This window comes from Pinus tabuliformis, chromosome 5_2 (genome assembly GCF_031772625.1).
Source record: "Pinus tabuliformis cultivar Carrire ecotype Pingquan chromosome 5_2, CPIR1, whole genome shotgun sequence".
Taxonomy (NCBI): Eukaryota; Viridiplantae; Streptophyta; class Pinopsida; order Pinales; family Pinaceae; genus Pinus; species Pinus tabuliformis.
Window position 1 is genome coordinate 480408715 of NC_142306.1, and position 23091 is coordinate 480431805.

At 37.5% G+C, this 23091-nt stretch overlaps 1 protein-coding gene across 1 annotated transcript; it reads right to left on the reverse strand.

Annotated features, from left to right (window-relative positions):
- Positions 1–4759: 4759 nt before the first annotated feature.
- On the reverse strand, positions 4760–5410 carry LOC149159741 (uncharacterized). Its single transcript, XM_089434411.1, has one exon. The coding sequence runs from the start codon at positions 5408–5410 to the stop codon at positions 4760–4762; it is 651 nt and encodes a 216-aa protein (XP_089290537.1).
- Between the last annotated feature and the right edge of the window lie 17681 nt (positions 5411–23091).

Below are 23091 nucleotides of genomic sequence, written 5' to 3' on the forward strand. Positions count from 1 at the left end.
AGTACCATCAATCTCCTCTTGGATCAACCAGTCATTGCCCTGTAGATTCGCTGCCTCTTTTGAAAGTTGATTAGCCTCCGAGTTTTGTTCCCTGTAGATATGTCGACGGACAAAAGAGTCAAATATGTCTATCATTCTGTGAGCTTCTCCTAGAATGTGCCTTAGTGTATATGCATTGCAATGTGATGCATTGTTGAGCCAGTTACATACAATTTTTGAATCACCAAATAATTGAAGATGTCTGCAATGATGAACTAATGCAAAGTAAATGAGATGTTTTGCAGTGCAGAGTTCGGCAAAGTTATTGGTGCCCGTCCCCAAGTTTATTTGAATTTTAAACCAGTGGGTATCATTCAGGTGTAGTATGGCTCCCCCACCACATCCTGCTTCCTGAGCAAAACCATCAAAATATGCCCATGGTTTAGATTTATCTATGGTTTCAGGAGTGATGGTGCGCAGAGGGGCTGTGTTGTCATCCTCGGGAAGGAGATCATAATTAGAGATTATGTGATGTAGAATAGTAGGCTAGTGAGGGTCTTTGAGATTGAAAATGGACTGGTTCCTAGCTATCAGATGGCCCAACAAACAAGGAGAGGTATGTTCCTGGCTTTTCCTTTGTGGGCTAGGCACCAGTTATTCCAAGCCTCTTGTATGTTGTTGCCGTGCCAGGGGTTCTGGGTAGGGAAGTGTGCAGTAATACCATTCCAAAACTCCTTAATGGATGAGAAGTTCAGGAATAGATGTTCAGTGTTCTCTTCATCAAGTTGACAAAGATGGCATCGAAAGGGACCATGAAAGGATCTCTTCATCAGATTGGCACCAGTAGGGATCTTGTCAAATAATATATTCCACAGTAACAGGCGAGAGCGGGGGGCGGCCTTGAGCTTCCAAATAGTTCTCCAGTTCGGGTCAATAGACTGGGGCTTATGGGGATCCATGAGCCTGATGTATCCTTCTTTTGGGGTATAAGTTCCATTCTTTGCAAAAGCCCAAATAATTTCATCCGGATCCTCTGATAGACGGATATGGGCCTGTGTGAGGGCTTCAATGTATAGTTGCCAATCCAGTCTCCATTGTTCAGGGATGTCCAATTCGAGTGTGGATTTCCATGCCTGATGTAGGACTGTGGAATTGTTGCGGTCACTGATATGCTTGATGTAGATAATGCCCCTCTTATTTAGGTATCTAATTAAATCGTCTGGCAGCCTATGTGTGTTTCCACATCCCACCCATGGGTCCGTGCCAATATGGACTGCATTACCTTCCTTTATTCTCCAGGTAATTCCTTGTCGCAGCAGGGGGAGCGCGTTCATCATTGCCTTCCAAATGTTGGAGATGTTACTAGTCGGGGGGTGAGTCTGTCTGAACCAATCCATCAAGTTTAAAGGCCATATGTATTTTGCATGGGCTACTCGAGTCCAGAGACTATTAGAGGTAATGAGCTGCTGCTTTTGAAAATAGCTCAAGTCTTTTTATGCCCCATCCTCCCCATTGTTTTGGAATTGCTATACGGTCCCATTTGACCCAGGCAAAAATTTTCCCAGGTTGATTACCCTTCCATAAAAATCTGCAGCAAATATTTTGGAGCCTGTTTAGAATGCCTTTTGGGATCCATGCTAGGGTCATCCAAAACACAGGGGTGGCCTCGATAACTGCCTTAATGAGGATTAATCTGCCGGCCCGGGAGAGGTATTTGTGGTACCAGATCTGTAATCGTTTTTCCGCCTTTGCGATAAGCCACGTCCAGTCTGTGATCCTGTATCCGAGGGGCTTTATTCAGAAGCCCGGATATTTATGCCCGTCATCCAAGTTGAGTGCAGGGAAAGGAAACCGCTGGGTAGTATAAATAGATTCGTGCTGAGAGCAACCGATAATGGTAATGGTAGATTTACCTTCATTAATCATCATCCCCGTTGCCTGTTGAAAGAGCTTGAATATATTATGTAGTATAGAGGAATCGTCGATGCTTCCATTTAAGAATATCAGGACATCATCAACAAACAAGAGGTGGGTTAGAAAGAAGTTCTCTGAAATCTTGATGCCAACCAACTGATTTCTGTTCGGGCAGCAATGATGGATCTGCTTAGTCCTTCCATAATAAGTAAAAAGAGTAGAGGGGAGAGGGGGCAGCCCTGCCTGAGCCCCCTCTCTGATGAGAAAAAAGGTGTAGCTTCACCGTTTAGCAGGACACTGTAGGATACATCCTTTATGCAACTCATAATCCATTTGATGTAAGCAAAAGGAAAGCCTAAGTGAGTTAAAATTAACCTGATATAGAGCCAATTTGCTCTATGAAATGCCTTGGAGAGGTCCACCTTTAGGATCATGCCCTTCTGTTTCTTTGTCTTGAGAGTGTGTAACAGTTCCTGTGTGGTGGCGATCGCCTCATGTATTTGTCGATGCTGAAGGAAAGCAAATTGTTCTGGAGATACATGTCTAGACAGTATGGGCTTCAGACGGTTTGCAATCATTTTAGCTATAATCTTGTACAGAACATTACAAAGTAAGATGGGTCTAAAATCATCGAAGGAGGTGGGAGAATCAGACTTCGGAATCAATGCAATAAAAGTGGATTTGATGGCCACGTGGATATTTCCATTCCTTCTACTGTCCTCCACGATTCTGAGTAAATCATCCCCCATGATGTCAAAGAAAGCAATATAGAATTTGATGGTCCACCCATCCGGTCCCGGACTTTTATCTTTTTTAAACCATTTTAAGGTGGCCTCAAGTTCCTCCTTCGTTACTGCCATCATCAGATTCTCCGAATCCTCCTGATCAACATATCTGGGGAAGAGTTCAGCGACCCGCATTATCTCTAGAATGTTTGCCTCACGAGGTGCCTTGTAGATGGTTTTGAAGTGTTCATTTGCAAGTCTGGCCAGACCCTGCTGTTCTGTTACCATCTGACCCTGTGTGTTTTGAAGCTCCCAGATAGTATTAATGGCTTTCCTGCCATTGGCGAATTTATGATAGAACTTAGTGTTATTGTCACCTTCAACCAGCCAGATGGCTCTACTTCTAAGGCGCCAGCTCTCCTCTCTTTCCTTTAGAATTTGGGAGCGCTTAGAGATAAGAGTAGAGTATAGGTCCTTGTTGGCAGGTGCTAGGAAGGTGCCATCTGACGAGTCCTCAAATGTGGCAATGGCTCGTTCTGCCTCCTTCAATATCTTATCATCGTTTATCCGTTTCAGATGTGCCCAATTTCTGGAGATCCTCTTGAGTTCAGATAATTTCCTTATAAAACCAGCAGTGTGTTCCTCCTCGTCCATTATAGGGTTGGATCTCCAATAATCAGATACAAGCTGAAGATAGCTGGGGTCCTTGAGCCAGGAAGCATTGAATTTGAAAGGGCTTTTGATCTTCGGGGTGTTGTCTGACAATTCCAAAAATATGGGCCAGTGGTCAGATAAACCTCCAGAGCCTACCCACTACCTAGTGCGAGGGTGGAGGGTAAGGAAAGCCTCTTTGATAAGGAATCTGTCAAGTCTTCTGGCAAGACTATGATCGCCACTTCTGTTATTTGACCAGGTATATTGGAGTCTGACAAGAGGGATGTCAACCCATTGGTGTGCTTCAAGTAAGGTGGAGATCGAGTCAGATAGGTTATCTACTCGGGCCAAATGTCCCCAGGATTCACAGTATCCCAGGGAGAAATTCAAGTCCCCTCCCAGGATAATATTGTCAGCCCGGAGTAGTTCGGATGTGAGCAGGGATCTCCAGAATGGTTCCCTCTCCACACAGGGGCCATATACATTAATAATATGAATATCAGCACCCAGAGAGTGGGCCAATAAGTCCATACCAATGAATCCTCTGCCTCCCCAAGTATTCCAAAGCACCAAGGTTTTGTTGCAGAAACCAATAGCAATACCACCTGATCTCCCAGATGCGTCCAATGCATGAAAGGTCTAATTCAGTAGCCAAGAGTTGAGGATAGGGATGAGGGTGGCAGCTGAGCAGAGAGTTTCTTGTAGGAAAATAACATCCAAATTAGTCGCGGTAAGCAGTCTTCTTAGGGCTAGTTTTTTGGGGGGGCTAGCAACCCCACGACAGTTGAATGATAAGAACTTCATGGAGGGGTAGGCAGAGGTCCATCCCTTGCTCTAAGTGCTCTATCAATGGTTTGTTTTCACCCAAGGGCAACTTCTTCCCCCGCAGTGTGTCTGGCTTTAGAGAGCTGGGAGGGGCAACTTCTAGCCAATTTAAGGGAAGTTGGGGGACAAATAGGGTCAAAGCCAATCGCATCAGCACCCTTATCCCTAGATCTAGAGCGAAGAGGGTACCGGGGGGAGTGAGGGGGTGAGGGGGGGGGGATGGAGGGGGGAGAGGGGGGGGGATGGATGGGAGAGAAGGGGGGGGGGGGATGGAGGGGGTAGAGGAGGAGATCAGGGAAGAGAAACATGGGGATGGAGAGAGGGAGGGGAAGGGAAGGGAACAGAGGAGGGAAGAGGAGGGGGTAAATCCCTGGGGGAGAGGGGGCAACGGTAAGGTAACCGAAGGGATGGGGGGGGGGAGGAGTGACCCATGCAAGAGAGAGATGCAAAAACATGTGATAATCCAGAGACAGAGGAAGAGACAGGGAAAAACATACCCGCAGTCGAGGTGATGTCTCTTGCAGTGCCCGAGCTGGATGGAGGAGGAGGCGAGGAAGGAATAGAGTCCGCTGGTCGCTTATCTGATGCCTCGGTGACGGGAGTACCCAATGTATCTCTTGTCTCGTCGGGAGCATGGTCCTCCAGGTGATGTGAGGGTCTTCCTACCTTTCCTGTTGTTGTGAGGGACCTCCATCCGTCGGTTCAGGCTCTCGACTCTGCTCAGGGCCCCTCTTTTTGTGGAGGAGTGGGCAATCCTTGTATAAATGCCCAACCTTGTGGCATCTGTGGCAGCGGTACGGGATGCCTTCATAATCAATAATCTGCTTACGAGATGTGTCCCTCCATTGTATGGTGATATATTCCAGTAGTCCTCCTCTGGTGTCAAGATTAATAAGGATGCGAGCGTATGCCATCATACCCGTATGAAGGTATGACTTGTCGTACTCCATATAGGTGCCAATCACATTGCCAATCCGCTTGAAGATGTCCTCAGACCAGTATTGTAAAGGGAGACCCGGAAGCTGAATCCATACAGGTCCAATGCCAATCTGTTCAGTCTCAGGATCAAAGAGGGGTGTCCAACGTTTCAGTAGAACCGGGGCGTGCTCGAAGTGCCAGTAGGAGGATAGGACCCAATTTGTGTGATCGGCACGAGCGAATCTCAGAGCGAACCATCCCCTCACAAACGTCTGCACGAATGGGATGTCAACCAGATGGTGACCCCATACTTCTGCTGCCCAGGCCTTCAGACGAGCGGCCGAGTAGTTCCTTCCCCTGATGCGACCGACCAGGACTCTGTCCGCGAAGTCCATGGCTTCTCCCCACTGAATGTCCTCTTCTAGTCTCAGAAAGATGTCGTCTGCTTTAGATTTAAAGCACTTGTACTTTTTCTTGGTCCCCTGTGGGGGAGGGGGGTGCGATGCCCTGCTAGGAGGCGGATCCGAAGATGCAAGAGGGGGACAATGGTTATGCGAGGAGGGGGGAAGACCATCAGCCAATAGAAGGGAACCGGCGAGCGGCAGGACGGCGGAGAAACTGCTGGAAGGGGGAGCCAGGGAGGAGAGATTATGTGAATCAATCGAAGCCCCGGTCACCAGTGGGGGAAAACGGGAGTTAGGGCCAGTGAAAGGGGGGTCTAAACCATGGTTAGGGTTTAGACAAGTGGAGATGAACCCTAGTGATGACGGAGATGCCAGAGGGGTGGTTAAAGTAGGCCAGGTGGGGGGATCGTCCGACAGGACCACAGGGGGCCAGGAGGGTTCGACCAGAGAGAAACCGGAGCTGAATAAGCTAGACGACGTGGGAAAAGGGGTACGCCAGATGGAAACCCCCTCCAACGGGTCTTCGAAATAATTGACAGCATCTAAGTCTTCCATATTGACAGCTGCGCCTAGAAACGGAGAGCTCCTCGAGACTGATGGAAAAACGGAGAACAAGAACCTCCAACTGGTCAAAAAGTAATAGGAAAACAGGCCGCAAGAGGGGGCGGTTAGTAACGGAAATAATTAACCCCCGAGCTTCACGTTCAGTACAGATGCCATCGGTGAAATATGGGACCGCAGCAAGTAGGAAGCTGTAGGTGATATCTCGTGATAATGACAGAGCAGACAGTGCAGTATGCAGCGGCTGTTCAGGATTAACTGCTGCAAATTGAAACCCTAACCGAAACCCTTATTTGCAGTCTCCATCCTCTCCCCACGTCCCTTTTTCGAGTCCGCTCTATTTAAATTTTATTTTATTATTATTATTATTTTTATTTTTATTTATTTATTTTAATTAATTAATTAATTAATTTTATTTATTTATTTATTGTTTATTTATTATTTACTTATTTATTATTATTATTATTTATTTATTTATTTTAGAGTTGCTTCTCAAGGAGTGGTTGTCCTCACTACTGCAAATTTCAAGGTATGGAGAAAAAATGTTAAATCTTAGTTTTATCTTATGGATCTAACATTTGGAGACTGGTATGTGAAGGACGTGGAAAGAATCCAATTGCACCTGCATTTTTGCAGCAGGATGCACAATCTAGATGCATAATCTACAAGAACCTTCACGATGATGAGTTGAAGAAGCTAGTAGATTTGAAATATGCCAAAGAAATGTGGGACAAGTTAGAATCCAGATTTGGATATGGTACTAGCAACAATATGGAGAATAAGAAAAAGAGCAACAAAAAGAAGAAGAAGAAGAAGAAGGGCCTTCAAAATCATGAAGCTCGGCCACAAGAGTCTCATCTTCCTAATGCAAGTGGTTCAACCAATAACTTCCAAAATTCAGATGATCAAGAACCAAAGGTATTCCAACAAAATGAATCCAAAGGTATAGACGCTATTGTTTTTATTTGAGTTACCATTTTGAGGATTTATATTTTTATTATGTTGAAGTGCCTAGTGAAGATGAGAATGATATCGAGGTTATTAGAGGTTAGATTTATAGATTAATAGTTGCATGCAAGGATCAAGAAAAATTATTGCAGATTTGTGATGATAAGGAGGCCAAGCTCAAGGAAGAGATTGTCAACTTAAAGATTAAATTGGAAGAATCAGAAAAAGTTGAGGAAGGTATGAGGAAGCGGTACCAAGAAAAGGAAAACGAGTGTGAGATATTAGAAGTTGAAGTGGTGTTCTTGAGAAAGCAGCAGAAGATGGATAAGAGCATTGTAGCCTTGGACAATTTGCTTGAGATCTAGAGATCACCATTAGATAGATCTAGTCTCGGATTTCAAAAGGGTGAGTCTAGTTCGCATGGAGGAAAAAACAACAAAGAAGAACCCAAGAAGCTTGTAGCAAACAATACCAACAACAATAGTGGGAACAAAGGAAACAAGAATAAAAACCAATAACAACAAAGAAGAAAACCTCAAGGAGCTCCTACTTTTAGAAAATATTTTTCTCCAAGAGAGGATCGTGACATAGCTGTAAAATTTCAAAGGAAACAAAGTTATTTTTTCCTTTCCTACATAAGGTAGAATGTTACAATTGTCACAAATTTGGGCATGTTGCAGCTAATTGCAAGAGAAAAATGTATAGATCTAATCAGCAAAGCTTGCAGTAGTTTCAGCAGCCAAGGAGATTAGCCAATAAGTATAATTGTGATTTTTATGGTTATTTCTATTCATGTAACATGTTTTCCTATAAGGCATATGATTGCAGATCTAACCAATGGAGGAGAAGCACATTGCATGCAAGGTATAGATCTGGCATGAGAAGTAGAAGATTTGATCCTCTTGCTTCATATCTTGGCCATGTGGAGTGTTACACATGTCATAATTTTGATCATATGGCAAGACACTTCATATTACCCCATTACTCAATGCAAAACCAACAAGAGAAGCAAAAAACAAAGAGGAGCTACCAGAAAACCAGTGAAGGAAGAAAATAAGCATCCAAAGACCATGAGGAGAAAGAAGGAGCAACAACTCTTTAAGTAGTGACAAGAAACCCATCCTGTAATCCATGATTATTTCTTGCGTATTTATAGAGGATTGCAGAGTTCATGAGAGGTGCATAAACTCAAGGGGAGCATATGGTAGAAGAAGGAAGTTTGATGAGTAAAATTTGTTGCAACAACATATCATCAGTTCTTTAGAGCATCATGCACATTCAGGTCCACAAGATCATCCTGTTTATTGGAGGTATATTGAGCTCAGGGGGAGCTATGCATGGTATGATATTTACATGATTTATTTGACATTTCCCTCATAGTTTTTCACTCAGTTATTTGTAGTTTCCTTACATATGTTTTCTGAGTGAAAGTAGTACATTTTTTAGCCATATATATGCTTTTGTTTTCACTAACAAGTTGGTTGAAAAGATGGTACAACCATGCATAGAAGGATTTCATTGGCACAAGATGCATAGAGATGACATGAGACATGGACCATCCATGTATGGGTTGTTATATGCTCATTATTATAGCCATGTACCTTTTATTGTTTCATCATTATGTATTGGTTGAGAGTCCATTCATTAGTGGTTTGAGTCATTTTGATGATAGACATGTTTTGGAGGAGTATCATGAGTTTATTATGCAACCACATGTATGGGATAATGATGTTGTTACAATTATGATATGTCATGTATTTTAGTCGTTGGTCCATACGAGATTATCATAGCAGCCATGTACTTATTGATATATCCATGTAAAACGCTCGTGAATCCATTTACTTATATTGTTTTATCATTGGGTCTTCTAGTGGTTTGGTGTTAGAGTTGAGAATTCATGTAAAAGTGAGTCATGAGGTCATATAATAGTCATGTATGAGGTTTTTGTATCGCTACTACAACCATGTATGTATAATGTAATATTTCATTGGTCATGGTCATGTGGATTCTTGGTCCACCTTGTGCTTCTTTCTTGGAAAGGAAGCAAAGTTTGCAGTAGAAGCAGTTTATTACAACATGGATTGATGTTGGAGATGGCATGTGTTTAGGGGGAGCATCTATTTGCTCTTGTTTACTTCAGCCATCCATTATTGGCATCATGGTCTGCTTGGAGGTGTTCATGTTGTGCCTCATGCTATGCTTTGACTATTGGGGTTCTTGACCTCATTACATGAGTAGAGAGGTTGATGATAGCCATTAATGTTGTTGATATGTGTTGTTGCTATGAAGAAGTATTGGTTGGTGCTTCATGTGGATATTGCTGCATATTGTTGTTTATTTATTATTTCTCAGATGTTTGTATGGTTTCCTCATGTTGGCATATTGATGTTATTGTTAGAGGTTGTTGGTTGGACATATTGCTTTAAATTTTGATTGGTTATATGTCATGCTTTTTATTGATATGAGAGGCATGGATCATTGTTGATGTACATTATTTTTCAACCATTTGGAGGTCAGATGCTTTAGTTTTTGTACTTGTATTCTTGATGCTTTATCTGATGGAGTTAACCCTTTCCATTGATGCTAAAGGGGGAGTGATAGAGGATGTTGGTCTGGAGTTTGTGTATGGTTGCCATCAATGCAAAAGGGAGAGATTATTTGCATTATGGTGTTCATGGTTCCAACTAGCTAATTTTGGCATTGGTTCATGAGTGCAACTAGCTCATGCTGGCATTGATGTCAACCCTATGTAGTCTAGATGATGTTTGGATGCCTTCCTTGTAACATGGTTGCAACTAGTTGAGTTGGCATTGAGCTTGTTGTGTTGGCATTGATGTCAATCGTATGATGTCACACTCATGATGGTTAGATGATGGAATTGGTGGATGATGCAGATCTACTTGTGATGGAGATGATGGATCAAGTGTCATTCATGTTGTTGAGATGGCACATGAGTTAAGTTGGCATACTAGGTCTTCATCTATGCTCATGGAGATGACTTGTTGCAGTGATGGTTTGGCCTCATGATAATGATGGTATTGAGATGTTATAGTGGTGTACACATGTGTTGTAGCTTGTACAAGTGTTTGTGGAGAGTGGAGGACTTGTTGGTAGTTATGTCAAATATTGTTTGTTGGCCCTTAGATCAACTTGACTGTTACACTTGGGAGACATGTTTGGCCTATTTGCAGAGGTGTTACAGGACTTGGAAGAGGTTTGGAGGTGAGTTTAGATGTTGATGAAGGTGACCAAACATGTGGCATACGTTCTGGGTTGAGATTCTCATGTTTTTCATTATGCATTGCCCCAGCCGCACTCATGCAGGCTTGTGCATGCAATTGAAAGGCTCCAACCGCATGAGACAAGCATGTGCATGCGGTTGCAACCTAGATCAACCAGTTTTGTGCATGCAATTGTGTCTTTAGCTGGAATTTCTTTGAATTCATCATGCACATCTAGATTAATTCGACTTGGAAATATCGGAGGCTTCTAGATTAATTGAAAAAGGTCGGAATTGGTTTGAAAAGTCTTCCAATGGGTGTGAATGCATTTAGTGCACAAGTAGTGATGATTATGGTTGGATTTCATCAACTTTGTGCACTCTTGATCCCAATCCAAAAGTGATTTTCTCCCTAAATGTTTTCTATTCTTAATTTTTCAGCTAGGCGAGTTTGATGAAGTTAGTATGTGAGTGAGAAGGTTGCATAGAAGTAGAGGAATGCTTCAGACGTAGTGGAGAGCAATGATAACTTGTGCATGAATGTTAATGGCAGCATAATGAGAAGATCTATTAGTCAAATAAGTGTATTGATTCAAAACTTCAGATAGCATATCAGAGATGCAATGAGTTGTAGCAGAGTGTATTGGTAGAGATGGAGAACTTGGTATAGCTCCATGTTTGTGACTCTCACATTTGTTTTGTAGGTGTTGCTGGTTCATTTGGCACATAGCCTTTGTGTTTTATGCTATTGATTATATTATGCAGAAATCATATTTTGGAGTGAGGGTTTGATTTTATGGCTAAATGTGAGTTTTATTTTAGTTTTTGGTGACTTTATTATTCATATTTGATGCATATATTGTGGCCACTATTTTGCTTGTGTGGAGAGCATATGTTAGTGGTGTTTTATTTGATTTATTGATGGTGTCTTGCTACTATAGACCATATTGCAGAGTTAAATAAAGTTGAGCAGAGAAGTCTTGGATCTAGTATGAAAATATATGAAACAAGATTTGCATATAAGTGGAGGAGCATTGACTTCATGAGAGTGGAGCGATGATTTTGAAGCTTCAACGAAAGAAATAGTTTCTCCATCCAGTCAGAGTTGTGTGAGGATTGTTGATTGCGGTGGCTTTCAGTGGATGGTAGTTTGTAAATCCATGTGAGAACATAGTCTTATGAGTTTATCAATATAATTGAGTCTCCTGGTTGATGGGAGTTAGTGGATTGTATATGAGTTCGAGTCTCCTGACTGATGAGAGTCAACCATCTATGTAAATGGCATTATTTTCTTAATAGAAGATTCAAAGTAGCGCATCAGAAGCAAGGGTGGTTTTTTTCTTGGTGAAGGGTTTTCTACTAGATATTTTGTGTCTCATGTGTGATGATGTGATTGTGCTTTGATGTATTCATTATTGTTTCTCTCATGGTTATATTGTTTTAGCTACATATATGGTTTATGTTTATGATACAATCTAATTTGTTGTTGGTTAATACATGTGTGATTCAATAGAGAAGTTTTAATTGGTAAAATTTTAAGAAGATCACACTACCTATTCATCCCCCCCTAGTAGTGCTCAAAGGTTTCCAACAATCTCCTGTGCATATTCGCTCCAAAACCTCGAGAATTAACCTCCGGGATGGCATTTTCCTGATAGTTAACATAAAATTTCTCTATCAGCCTTTTATGTCATCTAAGAAGTTTTATCTGGAAGTTCCTTGTTGTCCTCCATTATAAATCTCTAAGATAACTTAACTCAATGCAAGAAAACCAATGTGTTACATAGTGGCCCACGATTCCTACACTTTACATGTCATCTCAAAATTTTCTTCTCAGACATTTTGGCAAGGTTCCCTTTTTGGTTTCTTCAGAGATTTAATTCTCAGGACACCTCATATTATTCCCATTAGTCCGTGTTATGCTCGATTGTTCAATCCCACCACGTCTTCACGGAATTTTGATCTTGTACTTTTAACAAAGCACACTTACAGATTTTGCCTAGATTAAAACATCAGGGTGACCCATTCTGTTGACGTATTAATCTTTATATCACCTAATGGATCTTATACGTCCACATCATCCCTAAGGGAAAACCCTAACATTTCCCATGAGTGCTTCATTCATTTCTCTCAAGATTTTATTCCTGTGGTGACGTCAAAAGACACATCAACCTACACTTCACCCCACATTCCAATCTAGGCTTGCCATTTTTCTATCTTACATCTTCTATTCCACCTTGCAACTCAATTTGCACACTATAAATTTAATTTTATATCTTTTCATTTCAATTTTCTATGTACTATGTATGTGATAGTGATTCTTTTTATGGTTATCCATATCTATTTCAAATTGAGTGTTATAATATTTGTTCTACACTGCGAAAACTAATATCTACATTCTTTGTTTATAGCGAGCAAACCCTACAAGTTATTCAAAACCTCCATACATGGGAAGAGTTAAGAAGAAGCAACCTAAACAAAAAGTTGGGTCAGTTTTAGAAGAGATTGATGTCAAAAATTCAGACTCTTTCTTGTTCTCCGACATTGTCATAAATCTAAGAAACGTAGGCATGTCTACTTGGGACTCTATGTATAAAACCCTTGAGGAAGAATTATCTTATGCCAGTGAGGAAGAAACAACCACTACTATGGCGAAAGAGGACCAAGGAAGCACAAAAAGCCAAGAACTTGCATTACTAATAGCCACAAAGTCAAGGTTCAAAAAAGTAGGTGTTAGACCGAGAATCTTACCTTACACAAATATGATATGGTGGCCTTTGGACCATATTGATAATATGAAGAAAAAAATTGTCACCTCGTGCAGCATAGTGGTCGGCTCCTTTGAGCCTTAATATATTTAGGGTATGTGTAAAATACCAAAATTCGAACTTAATTATGACGCTAATTTTCTCCAAAATTTTGCTCATGAATAATGCACAACACTTGATAGAACCATGCCTAGTTTAATAAAATACTTAAGAAGGGACCCAAACAAACACAAAGAAGAAACCCCTCATAAGTATACTATTGCCTCTTTAGCTCTTCCTTTTAGCTATGTGGCCTCCATGCTTTGTAGAATTCATGGTATGAGAGATCTTTAGCTCTTTCCCCTAGACCGGGTCCCACTTATTCAGAGAGATTCAAAAGGTTATAGTTTCAATTAGGTCAATATCCTATCTGGTGGAATTTCCTAGCATGTTATCAATTTCCGAAAATAAAGGACCATTACCGAAAACCATAATCCTCCTTTTTTGATCAGGTGATCAATTTTAAGCTCAAAAATGAAAGTGCCCAAAACTTCTTGAAACCAACGCCAAATCGAAGTTCTCACCGATCTGAATCTAAAACAACTTGAATCACTCAAAACCGATATCATATGCTCCTGATATCATGTTTTGATCGCTTTCGCAAACAAGCAAAATTTGAGCAGGCCTAATTAATAGGGAGTTGACTAGGTTGACCATACCACTGAGTCAATAGGGTGACCATACAGGTATGAGCCAACCAGAAGTTGACAAGTGGAATCATTTGATTCTTTGGTTGATGGGCACATTTTATTGGTGGATGAGTTTTTGAAGTGGCCCTATGAATGGGAGCCATGTGGCCCAACGGGAGGCCACCACATGGCATACCAGTATTGGTCAAAAATTGATTCATGGACGAACTGGCCACCACAAGAATCAAACTCATGACCTTCGAACTAGCAACACAGTGCCTTACCGTCATGCCAAGGGTGGTTCTTATTAAACATTGGTGGCACAGTTATATATAAAGTTTATATGTTTTGTATTTGGTGGATGGGGTTGGGGCTAAGCCCTACCCCCCGATCACCCCATGCCCACAGGACCATAGGTGGGGGAGACAAGGGCAAGGGCTTAGCCCCGGCCCACGGTTCCGACACCCCAGTTATAAACCACAGGACCATATACCACAGAGCATGGAGTGTAAACAGTTGGGGGCGGAGTTGGGGACTAGCCCCAGGTCATATCACTGCCATCATGAACACACGCTAAGGTTTAAGGGGCTCGACAGAGATTTGTGAAAAACACTAAGGTATGGCCCCAACCCATGCCATATGGCCCTTAACGTGACCACAACACGGAGTTTGGAGGGCGCTAGGTGAAGGAACTTATGGCAGGGGGCCAACCCCGAGGACATATGCGACCCAAAGTGACTGTACACTAGCAGATTGGGGGCTCCGATAGGTAGGGTGGGTCGTTGGCTTGACCCTTGGACACTGATACTCTATGTGACCTCATCCCCGAGTTTTAAGGGGCTTAATCAATGGGGCCGGGGATTAAGGCCGAGACCTCGGCCTTATGTGGCCTATGTGGTCGTGTTTTTTGGATTAAGGGGCCTGAGGCTAAATTAATCATCCAACAGAATGAATTGGCGGGTAGCAAAATTGTCACTCCGTTACTGATTTTTAGGGTGGATTTGTAGAAACGATAGATAGAAGGTAGAATTTTTAGGATGGTTAACAACGAAATTCATGGGAGAGATTGGAAACTCATATATTTTTGAGTTGTTATCCAAATTGAGTTCAGAAAGAGGCCACCTAGGGGCTTTTGGATGTTTTGAATATATTGGTAACCTCTAATTTCTGATTTGAGCACATCTTCAGAGCCTTTTTGCAGGTTTTATACTAAATGTGTATGGATCAGTCAGGGTTTGGAAGCAGTTCTGGGAGGTATTTGGGCATGGAGAAGACCTTGTAGGGGTATTCTCACTTCCAGAAGGCTACTGCAATAGCTGTAACCAATAGGGTTCAACTTAGGTTCAACTTCTCTTAACATGAATTTTTGTTTATGTGCTTCAATGTGGAATTGAAGTGTTCACATACTCTTTTTAGCTCTTTTCAGTTGAAGTATGTCATCTTTGTAGGAGATGCTTTGAGTTGTTGTTGTTTGTGAGAGTTATTTGTAGGATAACATTACCTTGTAGGGGTAATAGCCACATATTTACCTACAACAAACTTTTATGTACTTCATTTGATACTGAATATATGAGTGGTCTAGTCATGTTGACAGGCTCGGAGATGTAGCCCAGGAGGGGTGAACTCCGTCAACAAACCTTTTGTCTTTCTCTTCATTATGCTTGCATGGATTATGTGTTGTTATGTTCATTATGTTAAGTTACATATGAAGACTAATTCATGACTTGAAGAGATATTGGAAACCTGTTTGTTTCAAGACCCATTTTTAACCTTGCAAAGCGTCGATACGGTCCTAATTTTTGTTTTAATTAATTTTTGGAGAAGAGGAAGAAATCACATAATCCAATTTCATATCATTCTCATATGTTCAGATACATTATGAATGTAATTTTTCTTCCAACCTACTTTCCAGTAATGGGTTGGAATTAGACACTTGTTCAATTCTTACCTACCTAGGTCTACCACAATAAACTATGGGAATCCAACTATCGTGACCACTTTTATCAAATTTTCCATTTTTTTATGATTCCATTTCATCAAACTTTATTCAACACAAAACCCCCAAGAATGTCCTAACCTGCTCTAGATTGTCTAGAAAGAGCAATTGGTTGTCTTTGCCCTACTCATGTTTTCCCCCTATATATACCAAACAGGCTTCTTTACAGAGAAGTGGCATATCGGATAATGGGTATCGAAATTACCCTAGAATTAAAAAAAAGGCATCTAATGGAGTATGGCCTGAGTTCCCGGTTTCAATTGGTATTTATACCTTTCAAAACTTCATACATGCTGACAAAGAGTTAATTCCTTTTACTACTTTGAAGTTATGTACTATTCCTCTGAATATGTATGATCTACATAAGATCATTGAGAATATAACTATTGGCATTGATATCAAAAAATGTCCATGAGACTTTTGTATATGATAATGTATTCAAATAATCCCATTCGTATCAAAAGGTATGTAGGAGAGCTAAAGAGTTATATCCTTAGCATGACCAAACTTTCATGCTATACATAGATATTAGGAGAGATACATTTCCACTGAGTTTACAACTAGAAAAAAGAAGAATTTGTTGTGGCCCCAGATTCTATCTCTTCATCTACACATGTTTCTACTCAAAAGACTTCAACATAGGGAGCTTCACCTGCAAAACAAACAACTCATGTGCCAAAGAAACTAGTTGTATTAGCAGGTAAAGGGACTTCTACTAATCCTCCTAAGGAACCAATTTCAGAAAAGGTATTGAGTAGTGAAATGATCAGGGATTGAAAATTATTTCAACAAATAACTTCACAACCTACTAAGAAAACAAGGAAAGAATCAACTAAAACCAGGTTTCCTAGTAAAAATAATGATCAACAACAACTGACAACATCACCAACAAATACTCCAGAAACAACTCTCTTTAATCCTGAAGTGCTAGTTAGAACACCTATCAGTGTGTTCCCTAGCTCTAAACAAGTTTATGATTCAAATCATGATCATGATTTTGAAATATTGTAAACACCACCAGTTGAGGTCTTTTACAGTATAACACAACATGTTATTATTGAAAAGGGGTAAAAAGAAGATAAATACTATTGAGAGTCGGGTTTCAACAACAATAACATATTCATCAACAACACCTTTCGAGGAAATTTGGGAAGGATCATCAAAGGCTCTAGATGAGGTGTTTGAAGAATTAGCTCAATATGCAATGGCCTATGTAAATGAAAATGTTAATACTACTGCCAAAGTCAAGCAATTTATAAAACAAAAAGTTAAAAGAATACATCAACTAGAAAAGGATTCTTCACGTGATAAAGCTCAAATGTAAGCTTAGGTTTCTTCATTCAAAAACCAGTATGAATGTGAGATTAAACGGAAAATTATTCATATTAATGAATTACAAGAGGGATGAAACAAGATGAGGCAACTATTTTAGATCTTTCCAAGTTTCAACATGAATCCCATGACCTGAATAACCAGCTACAACATGAGCACCAATTATTCTATTGCAGGTTAGGCACTATGAAGGCTTAGTATAAATTGGTCAATTCTTACTTGGATGATTTGGTTGGCATGGAAAGTTGGTATGATGAAACAAAGCACAAGCTTAATGAGCATTTGTGATGGCAGAAAGATCCCAAGAAGTACTTTCCAAACTTGTCAAGAATTAATGAAATGAACAAATACAAAGGTCTTCATGTCTAGAAAACATGCATATGCTTGGTTCAATTTATTATATAGTCTTTAAAATAGGCAAAAATATTATCAGTTGATACAAAGGGGGATCTCTTAGAAGCACATATCTTGAAAAAAAAATGCAAAGTGATAAAACAAAGTCTCGTAATATGATTGAGGATTTGTCAAATGTGAATTTCAAATTAACCTGGGAATTTCTCATAAATCCTAATGGTTACCTTCAAGTGACTAAGGTCATTAATGGGCAAAGTACTTAGCTACTTCCAGTCTTGCAAACTCCAGTGTATAGATTTCAAGTGGCATTAAACCTCACTCACCTCTTGAGTTGGCTCATCTTCTAGAAGTCTATCAATAATGGCAAGCATCCACTCGCTCTTCATCAACAACTATTCCTTCGAGTTAAGAATTTATTTTTTTAATTTGAAAAGTTGTAACAATGTTTCTATTTTGACTTAAGTTTGTTTCTATTTTGTTAAGAGAATATTGGAGATAAATCTACTCTCCTGTCTCGTTTATAAACTATTTAAACAACCCTTGAGCCCAGGGCAATAGGTTCTGAAAATTTTGAATAAAAGGTCTAATTGCACTTTTGTGCTAGTTTTTTTTCTAAATATAAAATGAACCACTTTTTGATTCCATGTCTCAAACATAGTTACCAATCAAACGAAAACTTGACCGAGTTCTCACTTTTTAGAAGTAGCCAAAAATCATCTGATTTTGAAAAGTGTTTATTCAGAATACACCTTTTTTATGGAGAATATTTTTTAGATTTTAAATTTTCCTAATGAACATTTTTTTTAAATGTTAGTGCTTTTCAAGTTGATTTTGAAAAGCGTTAATGCAGTATCAACCCTTTTTTGGGGGGCTTATTTTCGACACTTTAAATTTTTTGATATATTAAGTATGGATATTTTTTTAAAATGTTGGTGATTTTATGCAGATTTTGAAAAGCGTTTATGCACCATACACCCTTTTTTTTTTCGGGGACATATTTTTGACACTTCAATTTTTTTATGTCTTAAGTAACCACATTTTTTTAAATGTTGGTTTTTTTATTTTAATGTTGGTTATTTAACCATTTTTCAAGTTGTGTTCTTCTTCTTCTTCTTCTTCTTTCCTAAGATGCTTGTTTTTTAAGGTTGTTTCCAGTTTGTAGCTTTTATTTTTCCTCACAATGTTGTTTTGTAATGATTTTTTTTTTGGAAAATTTGAAAAAAAAAAAAAAAAAAAAAAATTATTATTTATTATTTATTTATTATGTATCATTAATTAATACTTCAATGCACATAAAACAATTGTCACTAAAAAGATAATAATTTTAAACATTTGACAAAAAAATATACATTCCACGACTTTTTTGCTGAAAATGACATGTCAAATAAATGATTTTTATGGAAAAATAATGCACCGCAAAAAGTTTTAAAAGTACCAATTTCAATGAATTTTATGTCTAGAGATCGTAACATTTGTTTTTTTTTTTTTTTTCAAAAAATAATGATTCACATGGAATTTTAAGTAAAAACAAGAGGTACATAGTAGCTAGTACCTGTCGCTTACTTTACATATAGTTAAATTGGAGTTTTGACTACTAACATGTTACTGATCAATTAAATCCTTGATGAAAAGATAGATATGAGAGTGAAAATGTTGTGTTAATATGGTGCTTTTTGGTGAACACCCTACCTCATTGGTTGTAATGAAGCTCTATAACTTTATTTCTTTGGTAGTGTTTCATTCAAATTAATATGAAGAAACTTAGTTTCAATCGAATGAGATGTGAATTCTAGGAAACATGTTTTGCATGAACATTTGTCTCCTACAATGTTCATGCGCATTGTACATGATTAATATAGAGATTAAAGTAACTATGTTTAGGCAGTGAAGACAAGGGATATGGAACAAAACTTTTATTATTATCTCTCAAATTATAATTTCCATTATTCAATTCTAATATACTAACTTTAACTATAAAGAAAATCATAATTTATGCAACGCGTACTTATCCTATACTATAATATTAAATGAGAAACATTATATACCACAAATAAATTTTAATGAGTTAGAAAATCATATATCAATATGATCAACTGCGAACAACTTTTATTGAGTGAAATGGATTAGAAAATCAAATACCAATATGCTCAACTACATAGATGAATAATGATATTTAAAAAGAACCCTAGACATTAATATAAACAAAAGGGTATACACAATTTAAATGATTCCTCTTCAAAAATACTTCTAAAATAAGACTATGGGTGATAGAAATAATTTTTACAGTGGGGGCCATTCCCAACCATTCTCGTAGGGCCACATAACAACAAACCCTGAGAGACAGTTGTTAGGAAGCTCACTGCACAAGCTTGAGGTGACCTCATAGCTCGAGCTTCAAGTCCTTCATATGCGACCTGTGGGATTCGAGCACAAAAGCCATCGGCCTTAAAAGACCATCCATGATAGGAGCATCGAAGTTATTCGTTCCCATCCAATCTCCCTTCCTACAATCAACAATAATAATTATCATTTAAATTACTCCAATCCCATAACAATTCATCTTTGTGTATGAAATAAATAATAGAAATTTACTGAGAGATGAGCAAGTCTATGGGGGCACTTTTCCTCCAAGGCTTTCCAATTTCCCTCAACATCCTGTCAAAGAACAATATCAAGACCCACGCGCTGGAAAGTTATGGGAATCTTAGGGTCCGGGTCTTCAATTAAAGAAACTAGAAACGAATGATCTTTCCATATAAATTTTCCACTGTCCTCCTCTGCTTCACACCCTTTGTCAATTTCTTCAGCGGAAAAAGAGCCAAGAATGGTGGGCAGAGCTACAGTTGCAGAAACCACATCTAAATCATGCCTCCTTATAGAAAATTTCTTTCTTTTTCTTCTTGTCTAGTGTTTGTTAGCTTTCAAGAATGAGAAATTGCAGGGTCCCTTGGATTTATTATTACATTGGCTGCCAATTTTGGGCAAGAAAGTGGTGAATCCAACAGAAGTTCCATTGATTAATGCGTCCATTGTGTATTACAAAAATCTGCAATGGACTATGCGATGGCATGCATATGAATTCATAGTATTTAGTCATCTTCTTCAAGTTGTCGATCCCTCTCGATTGTGTATTATGCATGGATTTTGGGATTGTGTTTTCTTCATATTGAAAACAACAACAAAGCATCAGAGAGAATAGAAAACGAAAAAGGGAAAAGGAAACAATAGCAGACATTGCTTCAAATAGGGGGAGGATGCATGGTAGTGTTTCTAGTGGAATGAAAATATGAAAGACAAATAGTTGTTGTGAAGGGAAAAAAATAAAGTCAAATTAAAATTAAAAAATAAAACTATGATTAATGGAATTGGAATTGAAAATATAGAATAAAAAAACATAGAAAAAGACCAAAAATAAGTATAATTCAAATTAAAAAGTAATAAAATTAAAAATTAATATATATATATATATATATATATATATATATATATATATATATATATATTGGATTAATTTTTTAATTATTTTTTCATCTTTAATTGTCCTCTTAAATTGAAAATATGGAGAAAAATCTATAATTCATGAAAATGGAAATAATAGAAAAGGGAAAAAAAAATAATAAATAAAAAAGTTAAATAATAAATAAATAAAACTAAAAACTAAAAAATTAGTAACTAATAGAAAAATGGAATTTACAAATAAATAAATTTAAATAATAATAAAAAATAACAAAAATTGAATTCCCAATGTTAAATTATGGATAAGTCGTAGAAATTTTTTATCAAAGTCAAATTAAGAACAAAATAAATAAATAAACAACAACTTTAAAAAATAAATTAAAGCATCAAATTAAAACTAAATGGTTTAAAAAAAAAAAAAACAAAACAAAACAAAAACAAAAACAAAAAAAACAAATACTTGATAATAAACAAAACTAAAAAAAATATGGGGAAAATATTAAAACATTATAAATCAATAAAATCAAAATTTATTAAAAAAAATTAGAATAAGAAAATTAAAAAATTGAATATATATATATATATATATATAAAGCAAAGTCTTTCGGTAGAAATCACATAAGAGAAATTTTTGGCCGATGTGTTTTGAACCAACAAGTGTGGTTCATCATCAAGACCAGATGAAGAGGCAGACCATGGCAAAGGCTTAAATAGAGAGCAATGTAGAGACCAAAATTTCAAGTAACGGTTATATTTGAACAATAATATTTAAATTATGATATTAATTTATTAATATATTAAAAACAAATATTATTAAGTAATGACTTTATTAAACGGCTAGTTTTTGGAAAAAAATATTTAAATTATGATATTAGTTTATTAATTTATTAAAAACGAATATTAATAAGTAACGACTATATTAAACGCCAAAATTTCAAGTAACGGTTATATTTGAACTATAATATTTAAATTATGATATTAATTTATTAATATATTAAAAACAAATATTATTAAGTAATGACTATATTAAACCACTAGTTTTTGAAAAACAATATTTAAATTATGATATTAGTTTATTAATTTATTAAAAATGAATATTAATAAGTAACGACTATATCAAACGACTAGTTTTTGAAAAATAATATTTAAATTAATTTATTAAAATAAAATATTATTTAAAAAAAATTAATTAACTAACTAACTAACTAACTAACAAGAATAAAAAAAATCAAAGTCAAACTCCAAACAAGGAGGGAAGTCAATAGTTTTTTTTTTTTTTAAAGAGTCAAGACCCTAATCGAGACAAGATTATTTAATAAATAAAAACAATTAATGAAAAATAAATAAAATAAAACAAAAATATACACAAGTCAAAAGAAATATATATATATTCAAAGAAAAGTAATCAATAAATAAAACATGATCAACAATAAAATATGGGGCTGAGGTCCATTAAACAAATAACAAAAATACTAAAAGGAGTTAAGAACGAATAGATTAAAAATATATATATTTAAAAAAACATAAAATTAAATAATTAAAAAAACACATAACCATTTAAAATAAAAATAAAAAATTATAGTGACTCTAGCCTTAGCCCGTGATCCTTTGTGGTCATGGAGGTGGAGGGTCAATTCCTGGAATAGACCCTCCACCCGCACGGTTGCCCAGGGGTTGCAGGTCAGGGCCTGCGTAGCTCTGCCTAGCTACTCATGGCTCTTGTTCACGACCCTTAGGTAGTCCTTGGTCGCAAGTTGCTCGGGCCCTAGCCTACGGCCTCTAGGAAATTGTGGGGGTGGTGGGCCAATTTCTGGGAGTCAACCTACCACCCCCACAATAGCCCAAGGGTCATGGGCCAAGGCTAGGAACAAATTTTATGCATTTTTTTTCAATTTTTTTTTAATTATGTTTTTTAATATATATATATATATATATATATATATATATATATATATATATATAATTTTATTTATTGTTTTTTAATTTCTATTATATATATATATATATATATATATATATATATATATATATATATATTATGTTTGAATTTTCATTAGTTATGTGTGATTTTTTTATTATTATGTTTTTTTTAACAATTTTTTGTATTTGATTTATTTTTGTTAACTTTAATTTTAAAATTACGTTTTTCAATGTTTTAATTTTATTTATTATTTTATTGGTGTAAGGGTTGTCTCAATGTTCGACTAACAATCCGACCCCAATATGTGTCAATTTGATAGTTGATTTTTCAGTTTCTGTTACATTGAATCAAGTTTGCTTCCACTATGTGTTAATTTGATGGTTGCTTTTTAAGTTTTCATTGTAGTGAGTCATGCATGCCCCCATTGTGTGTCAATTTGGTTGTTGAT

Coding starts and splice junctions, on each gene's coding strand:
- LOC149159741 (XM_089434411.1), bottom strand. CDS start 5,410: ATGGACTTCGCGGACAGAGTCCTGGTCGGTCGCATCAGGGGAAGGAAC.